Consider the following 23845-nt stretch of genomic DNA (forward strand, 5'->3'; position numbering starts at 1 on the left):
GAAAATTCTGTCAATCAAAAATCGTAGACTAGCATGTTTGTGTGACCGTGTAAACTAAAAGTGGAGCTTCTCGGATCCTTACGAAAGCTAAAGTACGTCAGCTTCTTCTTTTCACTTTCAAGACATTTATCACACATTAAACAAGCTCCCAGCTGTAGTACGCGCATGCTAGCGTCAGCCTAAAACCGCGTTTATCCGCAATAAACATATCACCCTGCGCGACTGGCTGTTTACTGCGCATTCTTGACCGAACTTTTATACAGTTCAACATCTGTTCGTTATTACTAAGAAAAATATTAAGTAACGCGTTCATTTTCACGTGAATTCAAAGCATACAGTGTAAGTCAAAGGACAGTGAGAGAAAGCGGACGCTGGTGTTTGTTTACATCTCAAAAGCAGCTGTTTCTAGTGTCGTGCAACCGAACAGAACAGTAAAAATGCCTGTTATTGTTTCCCTCAAAGATCTTTTATCCGAGCTGATGTATTAAATGGCATCTATGATAATTCTGTAACTTGACATTTAGACCAGACAGTGGACGCAGTGAATATTATTCGACCATTTAAGTAAAACTAGCCAAGTTAATGCATTCCTCTATCTAAGCAGGCTATATATAAAATCAACAGGGCAGAGCTGAGGTTAGTCGTGCTATTTTTTTTGTTTCTGAGAATCGTCACCCATCCACTATATATAGTAAAACAGATTTAAAAAAAAGATTAGAGAAGTTGGCTTATTTTAAGTTATCTTTAGCTCCTCAGTTAGTGGTTCCTTTAATTGCTTTTTTCATTCCCAGATAGAGTATTTCTATTAAACAGGTCCCTGATTTAACACAGACGGCGAATAGATGACGGCTCTCTGTATTTAAGCATTCTCTGCAGTTGTTGTCCTGCCTGCATTACTCCACACGATCATTTTAACGAGAAAGCAGACACTCTGGCCTTAGCTATAGTCGTTTCTATGCTAAAACTGTGTTCGTCTACAGGGCGACCCTAAGATCCGTATTCGAGGCCTTCCACGTGATTCCAGTCCGTCGATGAGCGTCTCGCGAAGTGAAAAGCCGTGCGCTTGTAAGAAACAATGCCACGCCGTGCTTCTCTCTAAATAAATATAATGCGCGTGTCAAATCTGATGCGTTATCTCTGCCATTCTTTTACTCAGCAGGCTGCAGATGACCTCTTGACCCCGTCGGCAGGAAGCTAGTCAGACCATGGCCGCTGGTGCTGCAGTCGGGGAGGGTCAGATCCAACGGATTATCAGAGATCTGCATGGTACGGATGCGCGTTGACCTTCACGAGCGAGCCGGGGCTATTGTTTAGAAAGTAGAAAGAGGCACGGTGGAGCACGTGCGCTTGCTATTCTCGGGGTGCTGGCTTTTCGACATGGGGGAAAGAGAAATGCAAAACGAGAGAGACCTGCGTGTCAGAGTTCATCCCTCATGGGTGCCGTTTCAGTTCCTGAGGTGGATAAAAGGCGCGTGGAGGAAATATAACCGTAACGGGCTAGAGAAAGAGAAAAACACTTCTTAAACCCTCGTAAAATTGGGGTTTCGTTGCCTGTGATTATTGTTAATTACAGTATATTTCTCAGAAATTGTGTTTAGATCTAGTTGTCTTTGCCTTGCTTTATTCTCACGGTCTTTTTTTTATACAGATGCTGTATCAGAACTGACAAAGGAGTATAGGGAGAACGGCGAGCCCATTACGGATGACAGCTCCAATCTGCACAAGTTCTCCTATAAACTGGAATACCTGCTTCAGGTCAGAGGCACACAATCACAGAAAAACGGTGGAAAGCAGACAGAGACGCATTTGTTGTGTAAATCCCCGGGCATCCTGGCCTCACCTGCCAGTCAACCGTTGCGCTAAAATAAATATTTTTCTGAACCTTTAACCTTATGCGTGGGTTTAAAAGAAAAAAAAGGTTATACGGCAGGCCTTAGGGGGTTTCGAAAAAGTCTTATTTCGCACTTCCACAATTAAAGGCCTTTAAAAGGGCCTTAAATCAGAACGGGAAGTCGTGGCATTAAATGTCGCAGGGTTTGTTTTCTAATACAATAAATGCAAATTTTTAAATCCAGATGCATTTACCGGTGCAAATGTAAAACGTCTTGGAAAAAATTAAACAGAAAAGAAAAGCAGTCAGTGGGTTATGTAAACATGTTTCTGCTTTGAATTAATTAGGTTTGAGCCCACAGATTTTTTTCTTGTTTTAATCAGGAGCTAACTGTTTTTTTAATCACTTTCACAGAAAACAAGACTTCCGATATGTTATGTTGCCTCTGACATAAATTTATCTCGATTAAATAAGCTATAGATATTTCTACAGAAAACAAGACAAAAATACAGAGGTGTGCTGTGATGAAGCATGTAAATTACGCTCTGAGGTTTGGCGGCGCAAGTGATTTATTTATATTTCTGTTGCTTTAATTTTTGTGTTGAAGTGCCAGACTGATGTATTTAGTCACATAATGGGAAAACCTCGCTTTGATTAAACCCAAACACAAGTGATCGCAGGAGATGCATGTTAATGTCAGTTGTAAATGACAGTTGTCTCTGCCGACCTCTTGGGATCTGATCACCCGCAACGGATGCTGATACAGAGCGTGAAGGGGGCCATATGGTGGTACTCAGAATCCCTAATCATGCGAGATGAGATCTCACACTGTCCCTAAAAGACTTGAAAGTTTGCCATTGAAACTTCTCGGAGTATATTTTTAAGGTGTTTCTCGGTCATTTACCCGAAGTGTTATGTTGTTATTATGTTGCTCAGTTTGACCAGAAGGAGAAAACGACATTTCTGGGATCCAGAAAAGACTACTGGGATTACTTCAGTGACTGCCTGGCCAAAATAAAAGGAGCGAACGATGGAATCCGATTTGTTAAATCAATAGCAGAGGTAAACATCTTCACTAATCTTCACTTCACACTTCAGACACTAACATGCATTTGAGCCGTATTTTTCTGTGTGACATGCTAAATATTGCAACTAAAACTTTTAAAACTACATTTCTGTTTTTAACCTACTGCTATTTTTATTTTTATTACAACAAAATGATTTATAAATAATAACAGTAATGTAGGTGCATTATATATATATATATATATATATATATATATATATATATATATATATATGTAATGTATATATATATATGATTTTATATATATATATATATATATATATATATATATATATATATATATATATATATATATATATATATATGATTTATTACTAAATAATGATCCTGCAAAAACATTTACTAACAATAATTCATAAAAGGCAAAAAACAATATAAACAATATATATATATATATATATATAATATAACATAATGATAATGCTTTATTTGAATTGCATTTAAAAGTAACTTCTCAAAACACTTTACATAATAAATCAACACAATATAAACAATATATATATAATAAAATGCTTTATTTGAATTGCATTTAAAATAACTTCTCAAAACACTTTACATAATAAATCAACACTGATAAAAATAATAAATACAATATAAACATGTATGTAATAAAAATGTAAATCTGTGTCATCTGTGTACCTTTTTAGTAATAATAACGATAATAACTATATAAATACTACCAATATTTTGTTATTCATATTTTCTTGATTCTTAATAATTGTAAGTCTTAATAATTCTTATATATATATATATATATATATATATATATATATATATATATATATATATATATATAATAAATATAATAAATATACATAATGTTAACGATAATGACTTAGTAATACTACCAATATTTTGTTATTCATATTTTCCTGAATATATATATATTATTATTATTATTTTTATTTATTTATTTATTTATTTTTTGAATATTGTTTTTGCATATGCATGAAGAAGTGGTAAATGTCCATGTTAACTACCGCTTTTTATTATGTGTCTTACGGTCTTAGTATCCCTTACCGCAGGCACGTCTACTAGACACACACTTTTTGTTTAAACAAACCTTCCTATTGGATTTGTACAGTTCCGTTTTCTCACTGAAATACAAGCCATTTTAGTGATACTATTGAGCACTTTGTTCCTTGTCTGTCCACATGGTACGTGGATCTAAATGCCATGTTCTTTTTAAAAAGTACCACTTCCACATAACCAGTATTTAATATTGTCCCGAGTCAAATTTGTATTGTTTTAATGCTGAATACGGCTACAGTGGTGACCAGCTTCCTTCTCTTGTGTGGTTAGTTTCGGTGGCAGATACGCAGAATTTTGAGAATTAAATTTGATAACAGTAGGTGAATTATTCAGCTTTGACCAAGTTACTGTATGCACATATGCATATTAAATTGTGCCACAAAGAAAATGTCAAACATCCATTAGGGGTGGGCGATGCGACATAATTGTAATAAAATGCATAAAAAAACACTGCATAAGTAAATTAAACATATATTTCTTATTAAAGTTGTAAACGTGATTTAGTTAAGAGATTTTCTCTGTGTTGTTGTTTGATTTAAATGAATGACAGGCAGCAGGAATATTAGACTGCTGTCACTTTAAGAGCTACCTGGATATAGTATTCTGTGTTTTCATCCTGAGCTGTTTGCATTTAGTTAAGATCTAATTTACGTCTAAATTACTAGATGGACATTTTTACACATACATTGGGGACACTTAATTTCCCGGTGATTATCGTTGATTTGATTGCATAGATACTATTCAAACTGAACTTAGCTGGACAATCACCGAGTTCAATAATGAAATGCCTTTAATTGAAAATTTTGTGTTTATTCTTGTCAGCTTGATGCTTTCAAGTACTTTGACACAATCTGTATCATTAAAAGCGCTGTATAAATAAAAATTACTTAACTTGACATGACATGCAGATGTGTTCATTCAACTGTTTATAACCCATAAAGCGGCAAAAATAACTCCATACAATACTTCCATGCTCTATAAACACTGACTACGTATGTACATGTCTCACTCAGAAACTCTCTCATGGATACAGTGAAATACGTTTAGTTGCAAATTGCGTCACAGTGGCTTAAAATCCAAATGAAATACATGTGTAATCACTTGCAAGCACAGAAATGTCAAGCGAGTGTGTAACTGAGATAGAAACAATAGTCCAAAATTTTATTCCCATTAATCGTGTCTACCAGTATATTGGCCAACTGTAATATATATATATATATAATGTCATACATATTTTTAAAGGGGTCAGATATGTTTTGGGCCATGTTTTAGATTCTTGAGTGGCAGTAGAATGTTGTTCTTTTTCTCTCTTAGCTGAAGACATCTCTGGGTAAAGGCAGAGCATTTATCCGTTACTCACTCGTGCATCAGCGGCTGGCTGACACACTCCAGCAGTGCCTCATGAACCACAGGGTCACCAGGTAACACTTCACTGTCTCCTCATCTGTGATGTTGCCCATCTTTCATAAACACAGAATTTAGTATTCAGACCCTCAGTCAATCCTTTGATTGTTTGAGTTCCTAATATTGCATTGAAATGTTGTCCTTTTGATATTGATAAATTGTTTTTGTTTCAAAATGAAGAGAAAGAAACGCAGTGTATCTGTGCAATATTATGTTGATATAGAAATATGGCATATGGATTAGTACTTGTCTTAAGTTAAAAAACTTTCCAAATAAAAATGAGGCTCCTCTTAAGTTTAAGAAGATGATTTTCCGCACAAGAAACATTTCTTATTATCAGTGTTGAAAATGGTTATGCTGCTTGCTTAGACAGAAACTAGGATAAACTACCATTTAAATGTGTGGGGTATTTTTACTTCTATTCTTTCTTTTTACAGAAATTAGCAAAATAGTGCTTGAGTAATAATGCTGAAAATTCAGCAGCACATCAAAGGAATAAATTATATTCAAAAAGAAAACAGTACTTTACATGGTAAAACAGCCTTAACACTACAAACAATACAAACTAATGAATAATAAAGAATTCAATTTAAAAAGATGATCTGTATATGTGTATATGCTGCAGTGTGCTATTGTGTGTTAAACATTTAACAATACCTATTATTTTATAAATAATTTAAAACTTCATATTCTGTAAGGAAGGTTAATCACATCTGCAAATGACATTAATCTTTTTTAATTCAACGTTTGTATTCTAAAGTTTGTTAACACACACAAATGTTTTTATGCAGCTTTTCAGCAATTTTGGAGAAATATCAACTGTTGCTTAAGTGACATGGACATCAACATGCATCTAGTATGTTGATGTCCATGTTCACTAGCTAAAACAAAAAGGCAAAAGCTATCATTTCCCCTTATTCTATTTACAGTATTTTAACAATGCACAGCTTATTTCAAGAGAAGCAATACTAAGAGCACTTCCCTCATAAAGTTTTACTTCTTTAAATTGCCTTCCCTAGTACCCAGTCTAATGGGGACTCAAGGTTGATTGTAAGCTTTTTTATTTGTAATACTGATTGATTACATAGACAACTTAGTGCTTGTGATAAATACATGGCATGATAACCTATGATAAGACTGAATTAATATGGCCAGTACAATATGTTTTTCTACTTTGTAATTTTGCATTTACTCAGTAGATACTGTGGCAGTCTACTTTCAGACATGCGATTAAAGTTAACCTGCGATAAAGCATCCACATTCATATGCTTCTCCTGTGGACTCAAAGTATTCACTATCCTGGCAATACTGAAGAAGTTAAAGCAAATAGAGTTATATAACCAATAACTATGATGTCTTGTTTTAAACAAATTAAATTAAGTGATTTTATGTTTAAAAATAGAAGGTACAATAAATATTATTTCCATATTCTAGACATTTTCAAGGTTACGTATTTTTGTAAAATTAATTAAAAAGTAATGGAGATGTATTGTAAGCTTCATTTTCAAACTTTGAAGCGTTGCTAATTCAAGACATATACACTTAGAAAAATGAATTGATGTGTTTAATTGAGTGCCATAATTTTTCTTTCTCATTGGAGAGCTAGACTATGTTTTACAATGTCTTTCTTTTAATGATGTGCCTCTGTAGTGACTGGTATAATTCCCGGAGTCCATTTCTCAAACCTCATCTCAGTGTGGACATAATTAATTACCTCTATGAGCTGAATGATGTTCAATTTGATGTGGCATCCAGGGGTCATGACCTTGATTCGGAATGGCCCACTTTTGCAAGGTAAAAGCAAATGGTAATTTAGTGTAATTTAACATCAAAAGTAGATTAATACAAACACGGTGGTACATAAATAATGCTCCTAATTTATAATCCATTTGCCAGTCTATTTGTCATGACTGGTAATAGTATGTGCGTGTGAATGCATTTAAATCATTAAATCATTGATGTTTAGTAAAGTTAATTTAAAATTAATTTAAAAAATGTCTCACAGGAGGACACTGGGAATGACTAGCTCCCCCAGTCACACTTGGAAACCACCGAGTCGTAGTTCCAGCATAAACAGTCTAGCCAGCACATACTCACAGGTACCAGCACACCTTTAGACGGTCTCTGATGTCATGTATCATTCTAAGCTTACTGTAGAAATGCTTATATCCAGTAGATGGCAGTGCTGGAAGAAATCTATTTTTATTCTTTCTGTTTATGTATATTCCCTGTCACAAACATTAATGCTGTTAAATCTTGTAGCAGGCCCATGAATTCCCTGGGAGTCCAGACTTTGGACCTGGGCTTCTATCAGACATGTCTGTCCAAAACTCCAGTGGACTAAATGATTCTTCCATCAGTGCTATAGATGAGCTCCGTCTGGAGCTGGACCAGTCTGAATTAAAGCAAAGAGATCTCCTCGATCAGGTTCAGCAGTTAGGCAGTGAAGCGGGTGAACTCCGTGGGGTTGTGGTTGAACTTCAAAGGCAGCTGGACGTCTCTTTAGCTGCCCAAGGTAACCATCAGGAGATTCAGCGGAAACTGGAGATGCTCGCTGAGAGCGAACGAGCACTATCCCATGAACTAGTGGTCTTGAGGGGACACGAGTCTGTCAGGGAGGCATCCTATAAGGACCTCCAAGACATGTTGGCAGTCGCAGAGCGTAAAAATGAGGAATTGATGGCAAGGCTAGATGGAGTATTGGATGAGAAAGGCCAGAGGGCAGCCAGTGACTTCAACTCTGCCCAAAAGATTCATGAGCTGTTAAATGAATTGAAAGAGGCTGAGAAGGGAAGGATAGATGCTCTGGCAGAAGGAGAAGAAAGGAGGAGGCAGACAGAACAGCTGGCTGAGAAAGTCAAAATGAAGGATGAAGCACTCAAAGAGGCTGAGGTAAAAATGGCAGCTTGGATGATGAAGGGTGAACAACTGCAAACAAGGGCAGAAGAACACCGTAACGTCATGGACAAACTTCAAGGGGCCCTTGCAGTGCGAGAGAAGGAAACCAGCAATCTGCAGAAGCAACTTCAAGATCTTCAGCACTCCCTGGAAACTATGGAAAAGCAGGCCAAAGTGGAGCGGAAGGAAATGCAGGAGGATAAAGAAGAGCTTGAGAAGAAGATGAGTGGTCTGGAAGAGCAGTTGCAAACATTGCGGACACAGTTGAAGGCTAAGGAGTCTAATCTTCTCTCCAGTACCAAGAGAGTTCAGTTTTTGGAGAAGGAATCAGAGAAGCTTAAAAACGATAAACAGAGTCTGAGAGAAACTATGTCTGAATTGGAGAACAAAACCAAAGAGCAGACCAAGAAGATTGGCGAATACAAGGACAGCTGTGCCAAGCTAATGGAGGAGAGCAGTAAGCTTCTCCAGATGGTAAGCAAGAATGAAGAAACCAAAAAGGAGTTGCTTGAAAATAAATCTTCTTTGGAGAGCGAGCTTGCTGGATTGAAGGCCTCGGAGAAGCAGTTGCGAGCACAAATTGACGACGCCAAAGTGACTGTAGATGAACGAGAGAAGCGACTCAGAGAGGAGAACAGAAACCTGGATGAAAGTCTGCATAAGGCCAACATGCAGTTGGAGGAATCCGAAAGTTCAGTTCGCCAACTGAAACTGGAGAACAAGGACCTCATGGAGGTTCAGGTTACTCTTAAAGCTTCTCTCGCAGCCATGCAGGAGGAGATACGCAACATCAACAGCCAAATTGCTGAACTGGAAAAGAGTCTTGGAGCCGTGAGATGCAATGAGGCAAACCTGACAGCACAGCTTAAAGATAAGGATTCCCAATTTGAAGATCGGGAAAAGCTCTGTGAGGAGCTTCAGGGAAAGGTTGAAGAACTAGAAGGTCGTGAGAGGGACTTGGAAGTGGAGAAGACAAAGGCAGAAAGAGCCTTTGTCAAACAATCAGAGATGATTAAGAACCTGGAGACCCAGAGGAAGGCTGCAGAGAAGGTCCAACTAGAACAGAGTGCATGCCAGGCTAAAGAAACCCAAGAAATGGCCTTAAAAGTGAATCTTCTGGAAGATCAGCTGGGACTGAATGTAAAAGAGGTTTCTAGGCTTCAAGAGGAGGTGCTTGATCTCAGGGCTAAACTCCACAGTGCTGTGGAGGAAAAGGACAAGACTCAAGCAAAGCTGGAGGTCACCGAGGCTTCCTGTGCAGAGCTACGAACCTTGACTGAGCAGTTGAAAAAGCAAGCGGAGGAGCAGAATCGACTACATGTAAAAGAGCTGTTGCAGTCTAGCGAAAGGGTTGATGCAATAACTTCGCAACTGAATCAGGAGACGTCCACATGCAAGAAAACGACTGCTGAGCTCACTTCAGCCCAAGAGGTTCTGGCAGAGCTCAAGACCCAGAATGAAAAGTTGGTTCTGGAGAATGCAGAGACCAGAGAGGGTCTCCATCGGGTCAACACAGAAATGGCAGAATTGGGAATGACAATCTGCAAGCTCACCGCAGAGCGGGAAGAAGCCCGGCAACAATGGGCTGTCGAAGCTGCTCGGTTCCAAGAACTTCAACAGCAGGGAGTGAAGGAAACGGAGCGACTTAATGCCAGCTTGGTGGCACTTCACCAAGAAAACTCTAGTCTACAAGAAGAGCTCCAGCAGACGGAGAAACTTTCAGAAACTGTGCTGGAGATAAAGGACCTGTTGGACAAAACCGAGGGTGAACGGGATGCCGCTCGAGAAGAGATCATCGCAGTGAAATTTCAGATGAGCACAGAGAGCATGACTCTGAAAAACCAGATAAAGGTAATATGAGTATAGAACCATCAATCACTGTGACTTTAAATCTATACTACGCTGCGTTCATGTCATGGTAGAATTACCATAATTACAGCACGAGAACTCTACTCTGTACGAGCTCTGAAATTATTTGTTTCTATGGTAACCGCCTTAATGCAAAATGCATTAAATGTTTCAGACTTTGCTGTTGATTTGCATTTTATATACGCTTACAGCATTAATTGATAATAGTAAAATGTGAAGAAATATAAAATAGAAATATGTAACATGCATATTTCTATCACAGTTTTTATCACGGTTTTACATGTCACAGCAGTTAAGTGAGGTTATTTGCTCTCAATTTAACAATGACAGGCAGAAACTCATAATTACAGCAATTCTTGATATAAATTCAGCATTTCTACTAGACTTTAGTGATGTTTTATCTGATTTACTTATTTTTCATGTAAAACTGTGAGTAATAGCGACTATTTAAATTTTTTTTTAAATGCTTTGTATCATTCTGTGATTTATTTATTATTATTTTTTTTACCCAGAGCCTTAATGGAGAGATTGAGGACTTGAAAACTCAGTTAGACGTGGAGTTAAAGAAGTCATCGGAGCTGGAGGCCAAATTATCAGAGTTAGAGGTATGTAAATGTTGAGCCAGGTGACGGTAGCCTAACGGCGTCAATTTTAATACTTTCATTTCAATTATCTACATGATCATCAAATTCTTTTTGCATACCAGCATGTGAATTGATTATTATTCATCTCTGTTGGCTGATAACACTGATATTAGTAACTGATGAATGTCTGATCTCTTGCTGCTCCTTTTGTTCCCGTTCATTGGAGACCTGCTGTGCGAGACTGTGGAACAGCAGACAAGAGATTGGGGTTAATTGCCAGACAGTGATGAATAATTTACTTCTCATTAAGTCTATAATTAGGAGCAGTGCAGACTGTTACCTGCAGATATTTGTCAATTAGAGTACAAGTGCCACTGTAATTATTTTCTAAAATAATGTTCTTCCGATTGTGCAGCTTTTTGGAACAGTAAAACTTATGCTGTTGATATTTATGCTGCGTTATTTTGTTTTGCGCTAATGTTGAGTTAAAATATATATTTACAACTATTTCTTTTTTACTTGAAGTACAGTTGTGGTATTTGATTGGTAAAACCATCAGTAATTACAGTAATTTGTCAGTACGTCCTTTATAAAGCATTGTCCCAACCTTAATAGTCATTAGTAAGCGGCTTATAAATACAGTTATAAATGTGTTATTCTTGATTTAAAAGCATATCTATTACGAAGGAGATTTAAAGGCTCAGTATCTTCCTAACTGAAAAACAGTATACTTTGAAAATACTGCTCAACTGTATACTTTAATTTTTATTTTATTGTTTTATTCGATGTTTAAATTGTTTATTAATCTTTTAAATAGTATATTAAATTACTTATGCTTTCTAAATGATCTTATAGACCACTGACAACTTTTTTTTTGTAAATACTGTAATAATTTAGAGACAAAAAAATTATTAATATAATTATTAAACATATATTTACATTTACATTTAGTCATTTTGCAGACGCTTTTATCCAAAGCGACTTACAATTGAGAGTACATCAAGCGATGTATATTAAAATATATATTAAATATATATATATATATATATATATATTAAAATATGCTTAAGAACAAAACATTTTACAGCTGTATTTATAAAATGCTTGCTAAAGTTGCTTTTTAAAGTTGGAACAGTGCTTTATGAAGGATAAGCTGACTATTTCCTAAAGCTTAACTAATGATTCATAGTGTGCAGTTATTATAAAGTGTTTTCTGTTGAAATTAACAGATTGTTTAATGCTGTAATTTCAATATTAGACATAATGAGATAAACAAACCAGCATTCATTATAATATTGCTTGTATAAGATGAAAGTCATGAGAAAATAAGACAAAATAACTGTACAGAGCATTGTCTAAATATGCCAATGTTTGATGTTTCTGTGTACAGTGTTCATGCATTTGGTGGTTTGTTTTTGTATTAAGACAGTAAATATTGAATACTCTCGTCTGATTGAGGAGAAAGACTCTCACATTACTGACTGTGAGACTCAGATGCGTGAGAGAGAGAGCGAGGCGCAGCAATTGCAGGAAAGTGTATCAAGGTGAGTGTTCAAAAACACAATATGAGGATTAATGCAGCAAAAATAATGGATCTGCACTAATGGATTTCCAAATGGATCTTCATGAGGATTTCTTGAAACCTGGAAGAGATACAATTTGAGTAATTATTGGTTATATTTGTATGCATTATTACAAATCTCCGTTTTTTCTTTTTCCTCTCTTTTAGCTCAAAAGAGGCTCTTAGCGAAGTGCAGAAAGAGAAGAAGGAGCTAAAGCAGAAATTGGATCAGGTGTTGACAGATGCTCAGATTCAGCAACTCCGGATGTCTGCTGAGCTGGAGGATCTGGGCCAAACCAAAATAAATCTGGAGGAACGGCTCATTGAACTTATTAGGTTTGTATATTGCTTGCACTTCACGGTTAGCTTCTTTTTCCTTACCTAAAAACAAGGTGGTTTCATTGCTTATGATTAGCGGGTGTGTTTCATGATTATAAGTTAGGCGTTGAGCAGTTTTCCTAACATCAAGTCTAGTCATGTTCGTAAAGCTCTGTCACACCTACTGTCGCATGTTTTGGCGGAAAAAAGATTCAGTGCATTTCTATGGATATATTCATACTGAGAATGATTAATTTCATTTGTGATTAATGTGACTAATTCTTTAAATACTTTTGTTTTGATTTGATATATATATATATATATATATATATATATATATATATATATGTATATGTATATATATTTATATTATAATTTTTTTTTAATAATGAAATATATGTACTTTTTATTCTTTTAGAGGTTAAATCATTCAATGACTCGTTTTTTGGTTTATCATTTTGATTTTGTTTTTTCCTTTTTTCTCTTTTAATCTTGTTTTAAAATAGTTTTCAAATGTAAGTTATAGGACAAGTTTTGTTTTTATTTTAATTTTAATTTTATACAGATTTTTCTTAATTAATTCCTTGAACTAATGTGTCCTTGCATGTCATCTTGTGCAGCTCGAAATAAAAAGCTCAGGTCGCGCTTCAGGGAAGTAGAACCAAAAAAAAGGATGAATTTACTTGAAAAGAAAAGAAAAGCAGATAATGGTGGTGCGACGTGTCTGTATATCAAAATACAAGAAGCACACGTAACGGTGGGTCAAGGGCGTGTTCTCACAAGGGCCCGATGAAGTTATAAAACTTCTTTGACATGAAATAGAAATGAAGCATGAAAGGTGCTTTAATACACAAGAGACAAAAGAGAAGCAGGGATTCTTTATGTCTCACCTCCTCCTTTCTCTCTATTTCAGGGATAAGGATGCTTTGTGGCAGAAATCGGACGCTCTGGAGTTCGAGCAGAAGCTGAGAGCGGAGGAGCAGTGGTGGCTGGTAGATAAAGAGGCCACACATTGCCTGGGCTGCCAGGGCCAGTTCACATGGTGGCTGCGGCGCCATCACTGCAGGTAGACTCTCATGAACGCTCAAGTTAGAAGGGAAGCGAAACGCAAAAGACATTCAAGTTAAGGAAAGTCGAAGTACTGTGCACATTTATTAAAGAAAGGCTCCGAAAGACAATCATGTCACGTTAGAATATCACACAATGCTAATGTTTTTGTTGGGAAAAATGCTAATATTTCTTTAAATTAAGTTAATATTTAGTCAAGTCATTTTAATATATTCATGCATTTTTAAGTGAGTTAAAGTGTCCAAGAAGGTTTTGTTTCGTCTGTGCTTAGCAATGGAAACGATCTTTTTTTTCTGAGCAGACGCAACGCATTTTTGGCTGTTTGCTTTGCTACCTGATCTGCATAATGACATTAATCAATCTGGCTGAAACAATGCAGACAAAACATGCAAATAAATACCACCTCTGAGAGAAATTCATTCTTAGTCAATCCTTTCTTAGTCAGTCTGTCAGACACATCTTTAAAAGACTGCTTTACCCAGAAATTAAAATGTACCAACCCTTTAGGACGTCCAAGATAAAGTATGTGCATAATTGATAGTGCATGTTGATATTCTTTTCATATATTTTTCCCAGGCACATTTTACCAATTCTAATTACATCAGTATTTAATCATTTCTAAGTGATATAATTATTTTCCACAACTGCAGCCTTTCCATGAGTCTCCAGAAATTGGTTTTCAGAGACTTTGCCTGGGTACAAAATCCCAAAAATTACAACAGAATATCAACTTAATAATTCAGCATACACTGTATAGATGAGTTTGTTTCTTCTTATATAAAATCAGATTTGGAGAAATTTCACTTGCTCGCCTGTGGATCATCTGCATTGAATGGGTGCCGTCAGAATGAGAGTCCAAACAATATGAAAAAAAAAGTAGTTTTAAACAACTTGTTACCCAGCCTGAAATTATAATTTACTTTAAGTGACAACTGGAATATTTTAGTTATCTTAACTAAAAAAAATTTAGGCAGTGGGGAAACAAGTTATTTTAAGTTAAAACTCCTTTTTTTTTACCGTAAACAGCTGATAAAAACATGTAATTAATCCACAACGAATCCACACGATAGAAGCAATAATTTAATGTTAAAACGCATTAATGATGGTTTTGTTTCTTACACTTTCTTTCTTCGCTTCACAAGTGTGTCGACTACTTTTTTCGGATTATTGTGATTATTGTTTTTATCAGCTGTTTGGACTTTTTACGGCACCCATTCACTGCAGAGGGTTCACTGGCGAGCAAGTGATGTAATGCTACGTTTCTAAAGTAAATGAAGAAACAAAATCTACCGTCTTTGATGGTACACTTTCAGCAAACGTTCATTTTGGACAAACCGCTTATTTAAATAGCATGCTATTTTCAGTACTTTTGTGCAGTGTGTAAAATGCGTAGAAATGGAATACAATTCGTATTTTAAAACACGATAAATGATTTGCCAACCATTTTCAGCTACAGAACTATTTGCACTGAATCTGAATTTTTCATCAACCTCAGAAAAATAAGTTTGGACACCCGAATTGAAGTTTCGTAGTACAGTATTTTAGACTCCGTATTAGTGTGCATTGTGTGGTCTAGTTTTTTTTTTGGTCTGAAATATTTGTAATTGTTTTATTCTGTGTTCCTGGCAGGCTGTGTGGCCGTATCTTCTGTTACTACTGCAGCAACAATTACGTTATGACAAAAAACTCAAAGAAGGAGCGCTGCTGTCGAGAGTGCTACACGCAGCACAACGCCGTGGTGGAAAGATTTACGAAGGCCGAACTCAACACGTCTTCAGAGAGTCAACCACCGCCTCACGCAAACGCTGCCGGTCAACCGCCACCACCTTATATACCCACACCGAGAGTTACAGGTACAGATGCAGCCGAAAACAGACCCGGAAAACACTCAAATCAATGCCACCTTAACAGTCGTAGTAATTATATTACTGTCAGTGTTCACCGTATAGCTTAGTTTGCACGCAGATTAGCCAGAAAACACTTTTAATTTAGCTGATTCATGAGAACGGACTTGTGCAATCAACTTGCATTTCTCATGATGGATGAGACTTAAATTGCACAACGAATGTGCATTCTTTGCTCTTCATTGTGTTGCATTAGTGCTGAAAAGCTTTCTGCCTCCTGACAGCGAAAAAGAGAAATTTGAAGATGTCGGTTTATTCGTTATTATATCATAGTCTTGTGAGTAGGTCTTGAATGTAAAATTACTTGAGTTGTTGTTCTTTAAGTTTTAAATTCAGGAAACTTTTTCCATTTAAGAGCGCCTCAAAACTCCCTTAGCAAGCATAAAAGTTACTTTCCTTTCTACATAAGTGCTGATAACAACGGTGCTGTCAACGTCGAGTGGGTTTTTCATTCTGAGTGTGTGAATACAGCAGCACGTATGATTGAGAGAGCCTTCAAGTGCTTATACATATTGTTCTGCCTTACATTCATCTTTTGTGCCTGAAGATTGTCTTTATGAATGGATTGAATGGACAAGAAGTCTATTCTTGAATGCTAAAAGACCAGGATTTTGCTACAGAGGGCTTTGTTTTTAACATGCGTCATTGCTATTGACAGGAAAATGTCACAAATTTGTCTTTACTATAACTGGCAGTCCTGTCATTGATGTATTGGGCAGAGAATATTGCTTCATGTATGTCTTTCTTAAAGAGCGCCTAATGATTCAAAAAGCCAGATACAAAAAGACCCATTTGAACATTTGAAAGGAGCGCAATAGAAAAGTTATATAGCACTTGACAGCACCATTTATGTATCATTAGTATATTATTATTCACACCTGAATGAAAAAAATTGTCCAGTGCCATTTTAGTATTGTTTATATAATATTATAGTAATATTAATGTTTTACATTTAAAGTTTTTATTTAAAATATTCTCAGTTTTCCTTTTAATTTGAAAGATTTATTTATTTATTTATTTTTATTTATTTTTTATTTTATTTTTTTTTATATTTTTCGTTTTTTATTTTGGTTTTATTTGTTGTAATTGTAGAACTTCAACTTATTTTATTTCAGTTAGTTGGTAAGGCTTTGATTTTTTTCGTCTAATAATTACTTTTTATTTCAGCTTTATTTAAAATGTATTTCATTCATTTAAAACGGGTTTTCAAACGGGTCCCTTGCTCAAATTGCTAAAATTTCCATTTTACTCACTTACATTTCCTATGGGTGGATGTCATACCGAAACTGATAACATCCGTTGTCCGGACTCGCAGTTACAGATCCCGAGAAACCGGATGATGGAGCATTTGACATCATAACGGAGGAGGAAGTGAACGAGATCTATGACAGCGACTCGCGTACCACCACCGGGTCACAGGAGGAAGAAGGAGATGGAGGGCAAACTGGAGACCTGTAAGGATTTAAACACAAATAATCCTAGTAATACAACACCACCTTTGCATACACTACTGTTCAGAAATTTGGGTTAAATCTTTTTAAAGAAATTAATACTGTTATTGAGAAAGTATGCATTAAATTGATCAAAATTGACAGTAAAGACATCTGTAATATTACAAAAGATTTCTGTTTCAGTCTGATTTCTGTCTATTCATAGAAAAGGCGTCATTTAAAAAAAAGCAGAACCACTGATTTCAAAATTGATAGTAAGAAATCAGCATTTCAGAATGAATGAGTAATTCGGTTTTGCTCCAAAAAATACAGACTTTGTTAACAAGCGTAAAAGACTTCAAAAAAATCTTACAAACACCGAACTTTTAAACGCCACTCTATGTGGTGACCTAATCTAGCTTAAACGTTAAACCTGGCTTTTAGATAAGCTTCTGGCTTTTGAATAAATGTAAAAGTAAACAAAAATACGTTTGTCACATGTACAGTCTGTGTAAAAGCTCAGTTATGCGGTACGTATTGATCAGCCGTACGCTACATACACTTCAGATGTGAAGCGTTTGGAAAATAAAGATGCTTTTAGACTCGCTATTGCAATAAGGCTGAGTGATGCTGGATGCGTCTATTTATTATTAGACGCTTTCCAGTCTTTTAACTTTAAAAGAAGCATTAAGGGAATAATTAAGGCACCCCGTTTATTCAAAGAAGTCGGGCAGAGAATTGCACGTTTCTGCACGAATCGTACACAAGCATGCACACACAAAGAGAAGTGTCCAGAGACAATAGACGCGCTAAAACGTTCCCATCTTCACAATCACACTCAGAATGGTCCAATTTGTAGCAGTGACATCAAGATTCCCCAGACTGCATCACCGGGCCTCTGTTTAGAAAATTGTGCTGTGATGCTTCCTCAAATGAGTGTTACAGACAGACAGGAAGTCCTGCCGGGAGATTGATTGCGGGGGGAAGATGACTGTCAATTTATGCATTTCATGCCATCTTGCGTACTTTTCCTAACATTCGTCGCTCTGAGATGAGCACCTGCCTGGCATGTAATTCTCAAGCAACCTCAAAAGATCATTTTCCTGTGGATAAGCGAGGTTTCTGTAATTAGACATACTCCCTGGGAACGGAGAGGGTTTCGAAGGAATGTTTTGCAGCCATTAAGGTGTTTTTTCCCCTTATTATTTACATCAAACACATCAGAAAATGTGTGCGCATTAATTATAAATGTTTTGCCACTGTGCCTTTAAGAGCTTGATGCATATACCATTTATGCATTTGAAGTAAAAATGCTTCATGAAGTTGGGCCCAAGTTTTTAAAAAAAAACACTATGGACTATGGAAGTCAATGGTGACTCAAAACCTGTTGTTTTTTTTAAATAGCACATATAAATGCTGGATGGAAACATCTAGATGCGCATAAATTCTAAAAGCATGCATAAACTTATGCGCTCAACTAAGATTAATGTTTTATCTGGTAAGAAATGCAACGGGACAGCATAAAACTAGACCAACCAACAGACCGATCTCATTACACAGCATCGGAAAGGCTAGTTTTGTCATTCTAAAATGTTGAGCAAATTCTAGTCAAAGTTCTTCATTATAATTAACTCCCAGAACTGGTTTCCCAAACATCAGGCTCTTAAAAGAAGATAACGTGACTGCTCTCTAAAGCTCCTAATTTATTGTATGCAAAAATTATACAATGCCATCTTCTAGAGCAAATGACATTTTTCTTTGTGATATTTAGCACAATATTTAAGTTAATGAGTAAGTGATTTGGCTCTCTTCACCTCAAAGTTTTAGGCTTTATTTCGTAACTTCGAATGGAAACGTGAAGACTGGAGTAATGCTGAAAATCCCGCTTTGCATCAGGAATAAATGACATTTAGCGTATACTCAATAGAAAAAATGTAAAAGTTACAATTACAATAAAAGTTACGGTTAGTTTAGTGGTTAGTTAAGTTGTAATAATATTTTAGAATGAATGTTTTTACTATTTTTGGTCAAATAAATGCAGCCTTATGAACAAAAAATACCTGCTGACCCCAATTTTTTTTGAACAGCGGTGTTAATGTAGCAATTTCAAATGAGTTGAAATGTATTCATCTGCATGTTCAAGTTCAATTTAATTACTTTTTATGTATTTATATTTTATATTACATCAAGTAACCACATAGAAACAAATTAACAAGCATTCAAACCCAATCACAGCAACATCCAGGCAACCAAACATTGTGTTTATATTTACTAATGTCTTTTACAGCAGCATATCGAGCGACATGACCCCCGATGAACAGGAAGAGATGGTCCCTGCTGCACAGGATGCAGAAATCACCCTCCTTAAGTCAGGAGAACTCACGTCAGTATATGCCGACAGAAAGCCACACACATCTGGCTGTTATTATTGATGCTGATTGGGCGCGTGTCTTTCTCTAGTGCCTCTGTGCCTCTGGATATAGAAGAGATTCCTCATTTTGGCGATGGTTCCCGTGAGCTGTTTGTCAAGTCCAGTTGCTATAGCACTATTCCCATCACCGTGGGTGACTGCGGGCCCATCATCAGCTGGGTTTTCTCTTCCGAGCCCAAGAGCATCTCCTTCACTGTGGTGTACAGAGAGACACTTGACACACCTGTTGAGCAGGCCAAGGTAACAAACACGTGCACGCACGTCCTTTAACACCTGTTTGGTATGCGGAGGTCGCGACGGACAACATGCACTCATGCTTACTCGCATACACTGCATGCACTAGTTGACCATAAGGCTGTAAGATAGGGCGCTGATTGAATACTTTATGAAAAAAACTAGTCATAGGTGTTTTAAAATATTGCTCTACGTTTAGTGTTGGAAAGAAAGAAATAGATTCAAAGAAAAATTCTAATATCATAATTGTCATTATTTACTTTTGACTTAATTCTGTGGAAAAGGAGGGTTTTTTTAATGGAGGAAATCTGAAGAACTTGGAAATGGAAAAGAGGCTTTCAAGCTTTGAAAAGGAGCTTTATGCTTTTTACCAGTGAAATAACACCCCAAGGGCTTTTGGATTTTGGAGAGTGTGTGAACTTCCCCCAAGGAGCGCAAAACCAGCCTTAAGCGTACATTTTTTCAAAAATGAGATTTATGCATAAATTGAAAGCTGAATAAGATAAATAAAACCAGTTAAAAATTAGGTTTTGATGGATTTATTGGAGGAAATGTACATAATATTTAAATGGAACATGATTGTTACTTAATATCCAAATGATTTCTGGCTGTTTTCTGTTGAATAATCAATCATTTTGACCCTTTCAGTGTATTTTCGGCTATTGCTACAAATATCCTGCAGCGACTGGTTTTGTGCTTCGGGGGTCACATTTCTTATTACGTTTTAAACCGATTATTGAACATTCCGGCTTTATTGTTCATTTTATTTTATATTTAGTAGAATTAAGTACTATTTAATGTGTGCACTATAGATGCTTTCCCCTGTACTGAGCTTCCCATCGTTTTTCTGTACGTTAAATACTAATAAATATAACATTATCAAATCTGCCAGAACGGAAATGCCTGGCTTTGTTATCGGTAACTTCTAGTCAGTTGTTATTTTAATATTATTGATGTACTTTTTAGTATTTATTAACAGCTTTTATCTGTATATTTGAAGTTTTTCAATTTCAGTTTAGTTTAACTTTAGGCAAATTGTGTTCTTTTGTAATTTACGTTAGTTTTGTTGAATAATCGTAGTTGTATTGTAGTTTTAGTATTTCAGATTTTTTATTTTAGTTTTTAACACTTCACCGTAAAGCGTCATTTGTTAACATCAATGCATTAACTAACACGAACGAGCAAAGAACCATACATTTATTACAGCATTTATTCATCTTTGTTAATGCTAATGGAAATACAGTTCGTTGTTTATTGTTATTGCACAGTGCATTAACTAACGTTAACAAACACAATTCGTAATTTTAATGCAGTAGCAAATTACTTCAATTAATAAACGCTGCATTCTCAGTTCACGTTAACTAATGAACGTTATTGTAAAGCGTTGCCATTTCAGTTTTAAGCTTTCATCAAATACTTACGCTGCTTTCCGCAGCATTGGCTACTTTATTTACAGTAAATTAGACCGCGTATGATAACTAATAATCCGTTAGGGTAGTTCAAACTGCTCCAGGCCGCGTGTCTTCACAAATACCTCACAGACGTTGCATCAGCTCGCTTTATTACACCTCTTCAGTGTGGAAGAGTCTCAAACGCATCCTCCTTTTCATCTTGCGGAAGCTGTTCTTGCTCCTCAAAATGATGAGCATAAATCCCAGCATCCCTTTTACTTCGAAGATTGCTAACTCTATTTTATGTCCCCGCGGTTCAGGTTCTGATTCCTCTCACACGCTGCAACTCGCACAAAGAGACCATACAGGGCCAGCTGAAAGTCCGCAATCCCGGAGTCTACACGCTCATCTTCGATAACTCGTTTTCCAGGTACGGCAACGCGCAGCTGACATTTACACTCCTGGGAGACCTTTCAAAGCCTTTGCACTTCTCAGAAAAAGTGTAGCGTTTAGCATGATGGTAGCTGATGTTTGCTGCGGTTTCACATGCGGCGCAGGTCTCCATGGGGAATAATTCACCCGTCCGCAAACAAGGACCAAAAAAAGGGCATTGAGTGCAAAGAAATGAGTTTTAAACCAAGAGATAGAAAGTGACCGAAGTCTTGTTTTCTAACTTAACTTTTTAAAAAAGTTATGCTACAAAAACAACAACTAATGGAGTATGATTTTTGCTATACCATTTAAAATAAATAAATAAAAGGTAGCCCGTGTGAATTATGTGAACTATCCATCTCATAGTGGCATGTTGACTCAAACAGTTTTTCTTTTTCGTAGATTTCTCTCCAAGAAGGTCAACTACCAGCTGACCATTGAGAAGCCCATCATCTACGATGGGAGTGACTTCCCTTAATTGTGCCTTTGTGGTGTTTAGCGATGTGTTTTATTTGAACCCTTATTCATCTCAGACCTGTTCCCGTGTGCCAAGAGTTTTATGGGTTAATATAGTATTAGATATTATGTTTTATCGCTGATAGCGTTAAGGTTTTATCTGTGGCGAGTTAAGTGTTATGAAGGGGTTTCTGCAGCACTTTCTATACAGTACTTATTGGAAGAGGGTTGTTTTGCTTTTGATGAATCTTTTTGCGTGTGTTTTATTCTCCTTGTAGATTCAGTATTTTATAATGGTTTTACAAACACTACGGATGAATTTAAAGCGCAAGCGATGCAGGTTAAAGCTCACTTGGGTAAATATGCAAAGATAGTGAGACAATCGCAAATAAAGCTTTAAAAATAATGTGCTGAAATATACTCGCCTTCAGGCCATCCGAGACACAGATACATTTGTTTGTTCCTCAGAACATATTTGCTGAAATTTAGCTTTAATTGCTAACCGGTTCGTCCTTTACAGTGAATGGGTGCCGTCGGAATAACAGCTGACAATAATTCACCGGTTCATCAGTTAACTGCTTGTGAAACAAAAAGCTGTTTGTAATGAACAAATCCTTCATCATTCTTAACTTTAAACTGCTTATCAGCTCGTTCTGGCGGCACCCATTTACTGCAGAGCATCCATTGGTGAGCAAATCACGCAATGCTACATTTCTCCAATTCTGTTCAGATGAAGTAGCGAACTCATTAGTTTTGTGTGGCCTGGGGGTGAGTACATTTTTAGTTTTGGGTGGACAGTTTCTTAAAAATTGTAATTTCTAGGTACAAATACAAAGAGAGATGGCTGCTGTTGGCAAAAACACTACACAGTTTACAAAACACTTCACGCTCCCACTACAGTTGTCCAACACAATACTATATGCTTTGAGTTTACCAAGTACACAGAAAAAAAAAAATTATTATTTTTTTCCCTTGTTAACTGTATTTTAGCATTAAAAAAATCTATACATAGCATTTTATATACAACAAAAGCAATAATTTAAATGCATTTAAACCATGCATTTTTTAAAAATGAACTCAAAGGTGAATAAGACATTGTCATGACATATATCAGTCTCCCTTTCCCCCCTTTTTTCTCCAACAACTAGGTCAAATCGTCACTGGTAAGACTGCATTTGAATGATTCAACATCTCCCTATTCTTGTCAGCTATATTGTTTTATATTCATCACGTACAAATATGGCACTTTTTTATTTAGTCTACACCTTGCAGCTCTTGCTCAAAGTATATTTTTGCAACTCTAAGGCTGTCAGTTTTTCAATCTGATAAAATTGGCTTACTGATGCTCATACACATAATATTTTTTGATATGTTCAATTTTAATGCCTCCTTTCTGTATATGCCTCACTGATTTTCTCATCCCGGTAGATCATCAAACAGTAATACGAACACTAAGGCTGTTAAATGTTAATAAACTGACTCTTTTTTTTTTTTTTTTTTTTACTTATATGCAAGACACATGTTTATTCAGGTGTATGGTTCAAATCATTTTTCAGGTGACAAAGCTGAACAAGACTGCTGCTTTGAAGAAGATCTGTTTATATATTTATAGCTCAAGCTCAATTTTAAATGTGCAATTTTAAATATTTTCTTAATGGGACTTGTTCTTTTACGAGAGTTTTTAAATGGTATTTTAAAATAAATCGATACTTTTGAACTACTTTTTAAAAGCGGTTGTTCAGGAAATTGTGAATGCTCAATGAATGTCACTGAATCGAATGATATCTGTGAATCTATGCAATCACAGCGCAATGTTTACAAATTGCAGAGCCCTTTAAGTGTAATAAAGTTGTATCAGGAAACACTGAGTGTGAATGCTTGCTTGTTTTGCTCGTTTATAAGCAACCACTTGTCT

The 23845-nt window shown here is 36.1% G+C and overlaps 1 protein-coding gene across 3 annotated transcripts; it reads left to right on the top strand.

Annotated features, from left to right (window-relative positions):
* fyco1a (FYVE and coiled-coil domain autophagy adaptor 1a) lies at nt 1-23792 on the top strand. 3 transcript variants are annotated; one of them, XM_043230198.1, is made up of 19 exons: nt 1-92; nt 981-1065; nt 1157-1266; nt 1649-1755; nt 2768-2893; nt 5265-5371; nt 7005-7148; nt 7360-7453; nt 7617-10103; nt 10634-10726; nt 12131-12249; nt 12435-12602; nt 13498-13650; nt 15282-15505; nt 16872-17010; nt 19274-19369; nt 19447-19657; nt 21363-21472; nt 21877-23792. In XM_043230198.1, exons 3-19 carry the CDS (start codon nt 1206-1208, stop codon nt 21950-21952), a joined length of 4515 nt encoding a protein of 1504 aa, XP_043086133.1. In that variant the 5' UTR covers nt 1-92; nt 981-1065; nt 1157-1205; the 3' UTR covers nt 21953-23792. The 3 variants fall into 3 exon arrangements, with proteins under 3 accessions (XP_043086133.1, XP_043086134.1, XP_043086135.1); XM_043230199.1 differs by having other exon boundaries at nt 1160-1266; XM_043230200.1 differs by lacking the exon at nt 981-1065 and having other exon boundaries at nt 38-92.
* Nucleotides 23793-23845: the final 53 nt, after the last annotated feature.

Source organism: Puntigrus tetrazona, unplaced genomic scaffold, assembly GCF_018831695.1.
Source record: "Puntigrus tetrazona isolate hp1 unplaced genomic scaffold, ASM1883169v1 S000000148, whole genome shotgun sequence".
In the NCBI taxonomy this organism is placed as follows: domain Eukaryota; kingdom Metazoa; phylum Chordata; class Actinopteri; order Cypriniformes; family Cyprinidae; genus Puntigrus; species Puntigrus tetrazona.

Coding starts and splice junctions, on each gene's coding strand:
- fyco1a (XM_043230198.1), top strand. CDS start 1,206: ATGGCCGCTGGTGCTGCAGTCGGGGAGGGTCAGATCCAACGGATTATC. Junction 10,727..12,130: donor CCAAATTATCAGAGTTAGAG/GTATGTAAATGT, acceptor TTTTGTATTAAG/ACAGTAAATATTGAATACTC. Junction 15,506..16,871: donor ACCCACACCGAGAGTTACAG/GTACAGATGCAG, acceptor CCGGACTCGCAG/TTACAGATCCCGAGAAACCG.